Below are 6983 nucleotides of genomic sequence, written 5' to 3'. Positions count from 1 at the left end.
GCAGTGCAATCTTCAGGATCATTGCCAGTGTTTCTTCTTTTTTTCCATATTCTAGTCTTGTTTAGTTTACTTACTTTTTACTTTAAGTAATTGTTTTTTTGTTGCCCTGAAAAAAGTTCCACTGAAAAATTAAAGACATCCTCAAAACTATTTCCTTTTGTTTTAATATTCTTTGTATTTTAAAGGGATTTTCATGACAGTTATCTGACTTTTTCTTAATGCTTTTGTTTTTACAGTTTTTTGTTTGTTTGTTTTTTACAGTCAAATTGCTTTTTCCTCGTCGTTAAAACAAATGATTAAACCGGATGTCTCCATACAGATGTAGTTACCGCTCCAGACCAGCGGGGTCGCTGTTGGTCACTACAGTATAAGTCAGTGGGCCCAGAAGAAGACTCCTGTCGGCTCTGATTCGTTCGGACCTCCGTTGCTAAGACATCACCAACAGTTTACAAATATGTCTACTTTATAACCTGAGCGGACCCAAATGGCGAAGGAGGTTCAGAATTTATTGTCCATTTATCGCCGGCTTGTATATGTTTTACTATTTATTTCCTTGGTTCATACTCAAAACATTGTCGGTAAGAGCTTTAAGTACATTTACATTCATACAGCTACCGTTACTTCTCTGACTAGCTGAGAAACTAGCAGCCAGAACACATTCAGTATGTTACTAAAACTGTACTAAACTCTCCTTTAGGTTTTTCTTCGTTTTTAGCTAATTTTCTGTTGTTAACATGATATTCAGTCACGTTACTGTGATGTTCAACAGTTTTCCAGCCGTCCTTTCTCACGACAACTGGACCCGCAGTCAGCGCGTTTCTGCTGGGAAACAGCTCGGACGTCTCTCTGGCTCTGAGGACCGTTTCTCCGTCCAACACGACAGGTAAAAGACCAAAGCACCTCCCTAGACTATGCAGAAGCTCTAGTAGCTACCAGAATATGAGCGGATGGTAGCTTTTTGGGGAAATGACTGGATTAGATCTGAATATTACCATTGTCCAGATTAGAGTCCAGAAAAAGTAAGATGACTTTGTGATTGTGTAGTTTGTTGTACGAAGAAAGAAAGACCTATCTCCCTCCCCTTTCATTACAATGAAATAACCGAATCTTTAAAAATCTTTAATATATATACATATATGCAAATGAAACCAGAAGTTTACGTTTGACCCAAGTCAGACAGTTTAAAGGCAATGCTACCAAAATACTAAGGAAGTGTATGTAAACTTCTGACTTTAAAGAAAATAATAAAAACATCCATCCATCCATTATCTATACACCACTTAATCCTCACTAGGGGGGCTGGAGTCTATCCCAGCTGACTTAGGGCGAAGGCAGGGGACACCCTGGACAGGTCGCCAGTCTATCACAGGGCTACACTTAGAGACAGACAACCAAGCACACTCACATTCACACCTCCGGACAATTTAGAATCACCAATTAACCTCAACATGTTTTTGGACTGTGTGGGAAGAAGCCGGAGAACCCAGAGAGAACCCACGCTGCACGGGGAGAACATGCAAACTCCACACAGAAAGATCCCAGGTGTCCTCACCGGGACGCGAACCGGCGACCTTCTTGCTTCGAGGCAACGGTGCTAATCACCGCTCCACCTTGCAGCCCCAAAATGAACCAATATTAGCCAATTTAGTGTTCTTTCAACCTAAAAAAATACATTTAATGAATATAAGAAGAACATAAGATTTTTCTGCAGATTTGGTGGTTGTTGATGGTTTCTTTTCTTTCACAGGAGGTATTGGTTCTCCATCATGTGTAGGTGAGGCAACACGGTGGCTGCTCACAAGGGAGCAGCTGGGGAAGGTAAGAGACCGGTAGTTTCATCATATGTGCAGATAATGTTAAAATAATGCTGAAGTAAGAAAGTAATGAAAGTTAAGGTAACATACCTCCTACAATTGAATACCTAGAGCTGATGCTGGTTTTCTTTGTGCCCCAGACTGCAGTTCACGTTCAGCTGAGACTGAATCACAGTCTGCGTTTATGTGGTGAGAACGATACAAACGCTGACTGCTGCCCAAAGCCCCTGTGTGTCCTGGAAACCCTTCAGGTGTCTGCCTGTAAGGACGCTACGGCCCAGACTTCACTGCTGATCCAGGCCAGGATACACGCCCTGTTGGTTGTTGCTAACGGTGGATCTGGTAATTCATAACACACCTTCATGCTCAGAATGTAAGCCTTCAGAGAGTGCCAGATTTCTAAATATATCAATCATTGCAGAAAATAAAACAGCCATTCCAAACCAAGTGTACCAGCCGCTGGGCTCCTGCCCCTGTGACTTGATGTTCAGAGTGTGTGACGTACGCTGCTGCTGTGACCAGGTATTCACATCTCTTGTTATTAGATTATGTCAACAAGAGAAGAGTGCATCTCACACAAATGTTTTTTCTTCAGCAGTGATTTATTTGTGTTTCGTCTTTACAGGACTGTTCCAGTGAAGATTTGAAGCTGTTCTTGTCAGACTGTCTGCCGGGGCCCTTTGGTGGACACGTGTCTCCTGCTCCAGATTATCAGTGTTCTGTTCAGTCGTCTGAAAACTCCCCGGATTGGTTTCCGTTCTTATGTGTCAACTCTCCCCCTGAAAACAACCCTTACCTCGGCCTCTTTTACCAAGGATACACAATGTGAGAAAAGATTTGTTATTTTCTTGGCACATGATTTTTGTTTTGTAACTTTTGTGTCATGTTTTCATGATTAATCTTTTGGTCTTCCACCTCTCTAGTGCATCAAATCCTGGCCCGTCCTTCCAGAGGCCTGTTTTGTCGGCCCCAGTGCCAGTTAATGGTTATATTCAAGGAAGTCCAATTTTCACTCCAAGTGACCAGTACTTCACTGTCCCCCAGGTTAGTCGTGTCTATGCTGTTTTTAATTCAAGCTTTTTTTTTTTTTTTATTTTTTTTTTTTTTATGTTGTTTTGAGTTCAATTTTTTCTTTTAGATTATATTTTGTATTGTGTTGTCAAAGCAGTGAAAACAAGTTACTAATGTATATTTTTCCTCCACAGAAAGTCTTTGGGCGATGTGTAAACGGTGCTCCTGTAGCTTTTTTGAAAAATTTCGAAGTCGAGTGTGCATCTCTGCTACGCTCCTGTCCGACTGAATCTCCTTTACTGACACTACCGACAGATTTGAGCGTTAGAGTGAAGAATGGGCTAGGGGGTAGGTTTTACCCTCGAAACATTTTAAACAACGCTTTAGTATGTTCTGAAGCTTTCTGAAACCTGGAATCTTTATTTCCTTACCTTTATGTATTTCAGGTGATGTCATGGTGGATGTGGAGGATGAAGTGGCCGCTGACTTGAGTCCGTTCATTTCCAAAAAAGACACAGCTGAAGATGAGAGGCTGCTATGTGAAAATGTGACCTTAGTCCTGGATTACAGGTTCTACTGGAAAGGAAACGGCATCACAGGCGTCACACTGACACGCACTGTTGGAACATTTGCTTTTAATGATAGCGGTAAGTGCCTATTATGTATGCACATAATTTTGCTTATCTCAAGTCAAAGTTAGTGGATGTGTTTCATGCAGTTTTGTCTCATTTTTGCTTTTCTGTCCTCTAAACAGTGATGTTAACAACAAGGTATTCTGCCGTGTTCCTAAATGGAGAATTCATGGGTGAGCCTAACTCAGGGAACCCAGGTGAGAGCTACACAACATACTTGGCAGCTGTGGAAGTGAACTGAGTTGTATTCACAGAATCTGTTACAGGAAATAACACACATGCCTTTTAAATGACAGGTTATCAGGTGGGAAGGCCTGTTATTGCTGGAATTGAGGACATTTCTGACAATAGTACAGGTTTAATACAGAGATCATCAATCAATCTTTGGAGACCAGGTAAAACCAGTGAAGTCGTGTTGTTGGCAACCAGCTTTCTGCATGTAGCTTCATTCTGACATCAGCATTTCAACCCACACAAACTGACTAAAAGACAACTTGTCTTCACTGTTGTTTGATCTGGCTACCAGTGAGCGATGGACTCTGTTCTACTGCTGAGAAGAAACCAATTCTTTTTGGGGAGAATTCAACGTCAGGATGTTTGCTCCCTGTCAGCCGCCAGAATCTGACTGAATGTAACGTCCTCAGGTCAGTGGCTCAGCTTATGAGTTCATGTTTTATATACCGTAGTGAGGACTCTGCTGTGCAATATCACTTCAATGTCATTTAAAATCGTTCAATCTTCCAGTAAGTGCATCACCTGTATTACGACGTTTAAGGGTAGGATATTTGCTTCTATATGACATTAAAAGCTAACACTGTCGATCAACATGTGAAGCACGTCCATTTTTAGTATCTACTGACAGACTCAGTCGTCCTCAACTTGGAGGATGTCAGTGTTGCAGCATTTGTGGAGGAATGTTCTCATCCCCCTCAGCTGCTCTTTGCTACCTTTCTCTTTAGAATACCGCAAAGGTGGTCTACTGGATTCAAATGTGGTGATGTATTTGGCCATGTCATACTTTTGGCAAATATACTTCCTGATCACTTCTGCAACTGTTTCAACTGATTTTTAGTTGGTCACAGATTTTCCTAGAGCCTTTTCCTTGCAGTTTCTTTTTCATGTTGAGCCATGATACAGACATGCAGAAAGACAATGAATATAGATAATTGTTGATTCAGCTGGGCTAATTGGAAATCACACGTCTGAGTTTTGTTTCACATATCACAGGTTTTCTGCCAGTGATCACAGAATTCACTTTTTTGCATTGTGTTCCTATTTTGAGGCCTATGTTTTTTTTTTGATACGGTTTCCTGAAGTATTTGTTTTTGATTGTTCGTAAGAGGAAATAGTCTACGTGTCAACTCATAAATAATGCAGTTACTTAGAGGCCATTCAATTCTAAATCATGAGACGTTGAAGTGATATTGCATCAGGTTGTGCTCACTTCAGCTGTATACCATGTGTAAATACTTCTGTATGTTTTTATTGTTTATATTTGTGCTATTAAATATTTTTTTGTCCTTCAGAGAGACAGTTGCTGCTCTACAGGATGCTTTGACTGCAGCCACATTTGTGGCAAAGAGTGGAAACCCGGACTTTTCTACTCTGACAGACTGGCTGAACATAAGCTGTAAGTAGATGGTGCAAAGAAACTATTTTGTTTTTGGATAGATGATGCATTTGTTAATAGCATGAAGTTAATTTTTTGCTATACTTTTGTTTCAACTTGAGAGGTAAATGTTATAGTGTTGTGCCGTAGATATGTCCCTTGTGGTTCTAACTAAACATTGTACGCCACGTATAAATTCCAGTTGTGACACTGAACTCAAGTGCACCTGTAGAAGACAACACGAGTACATGCCATGGAATCCCATCCTATCAGCACGTCCATGTTTGGAGTCTTGTCACCAGCACGGTAGAGGGAATACCTCAGCGAGAAATCCGTGCTGTGGAAGTCAGGTGTGTATCTGATGTGTTTTGCAATGCACAGTGTACATTAATTCTCAAGTCAGAGAGCTGTTGCTAATTGCATGTCACTACACTTCTAGTATTTGTCCTAATTCTCTTTTGTCATTTTTAGCTATGGTTTGTCTACCTGGGCCCTGGACTGTGGAGGAGGTGTTGTGTCTTCATGTGTTGATCCAGAGGAGATTCAGTTGTTTCCCATCACCTCCTCTGTCACTTTTACCGACATTCCTATCAACACAGGACCACCGACAACCAGGTGCTGCATCAGACAGTGACACTCCTCTTATAAAGAGAGTTGTGAAGCCAGATACTTCACTTAATGTTTGAGCTGCCTGAGTGATTCCAACATCGAGTGTGATGGTTTGACTGTTTTTTGCAGGTTTCAGATCAACTTCACCGAATATGACTGTGACAGGAATGACGTGTGTTGGCCTGAGCTCGCATTTCCCATCACTAGGTATTACACAGGTGGGAATTTATCTTGTCCTTGGAAATTGTTCCAGTGTTTTACTTCTGTCATTTTGCAGAGATCTTTTAGAAAATTAGAACCCGTGTTTATACTAAAGAAAAAAAACCGCTTCAAAATTCATATTTTGAGTTTAACAGTGTATCAGTGATATAAATCATAAGAGCTAACAGGCTAAACAAGAGCAAGGTAGACTCCTCAGAATGACATCAGTATGCATTGTGATTGATTGTAGATTTAATTTGATTTTAGATGATTGGCATTCTGCATGACATAATGCACCCTAAAAAAATCCACTCCTATAACCCAAAGCTGCAACACTAGTTAAGTCTAACAATAGATGCTGTCAGTGCCATTAATTACTTATTTCACGTTTATGCTTCACAGGTGAGCCATATTCTCAGTCACTGGCAAAGGGCTGATTTTGGTTTTCTTCTTCATCACTGCCTCAATTCTTGGAACTCCGTGGAGACAAATCAGACAGGTGTGGAGCGGTGCTGTGCGTTAACACTCCGAAAACTGACAAAATGCACTGAAAAAGATCAAGAAAGACGCACGTGGACAATGGAGGAGTAAAATGGTGATGTATTTAAAAGTCACTGAATTGTAATTTTGTTGTTTTTCATCAGACATGTTATGTAATAATATAGTTTTTACATGTTTATGATTGTGGGGATGTAAATGCTTGTTTTTGAGCATCATTTTGCAATAAAATTATTTTTTACATTACTTTCCCAGACTGTGCTTTTGATCACAGCACTCTTTTAGAATGTTTAAAAAGGTTTCTGGGTCATAATTTATTCAAGTTTTAGATGTTTTCACAAAGGGTCGTCATCCAGCGGTGCAATATTGTTTCAGTGTCATGCAGAAAACAAACAACAACAACACACGATACTGAACTGCTGCTCCTTATAAATCTAGACCTCTCTTTTGTGTCTGACCTCCAACAGTGGAAATTAATAAAGCGCATTAGCTCAAGTACTATATGAAAGTATATTTTGAGGTACTTGTATGCTTTCTTGAGCATGTTATACTATCAAACCAGGGCTCTGTTACGTGTTTTAAATGTCTGTGATTGGTTAGGAGGTCTGT

General features: G+C 40.4%; 1 protein-coding gene across 1 annotated transcript; it reads left to right on the top strand.

Moving 5' to 3' along the window:
• The first annotated feature begins 484 nt into the window (after nt 1-484).
• tctn2 (tectonic family member 2) lies at nt 485-6912 on the top strand. Its single transcript, XM_008276562.1, is given in 18 exon segments — nt 485-578; nt 770-883; nt 1748-1818; nt 1955-2156; nt 2236-2336; nt 2440-2639; nt 2738-2858; nt 3020-3173; nt 3272-3472; nt 3580-3654; nt 3754-3852; nt 3984-4101; nt 4984-5087; nt 5269-5416; nt 5538-5681; nt 5805-5893; nt 6279-6308; nt 6311-6912. Coding segments are annotated over 18 exon segments (2154 nt in total). The 3' UTR covers nt 6400-6912.
• The last annotated feature ends 71 nt before the right edge of the window (nt 6913-6983 follow it).

This window comes from Stegastes partitus, unplaced genomic scaffold (genome assembly GCF_000690725.1).
Source record: "Stegastes partitus isolate 25-593 unplaced genomic scaffold, Stegastes_partitus-1.0.2 Scaffold77, whole genome shotgun sequence".
NCBI lineage: Eukaryota > Metazoa > Chordata > Actinopteri > Pomacentridae > Stegastes > Stegastes partitus.
Note: the sequence above shows the minus strand (reverse complement) of the source record. Positions and strands in the feature narration are given on the sequence as shown.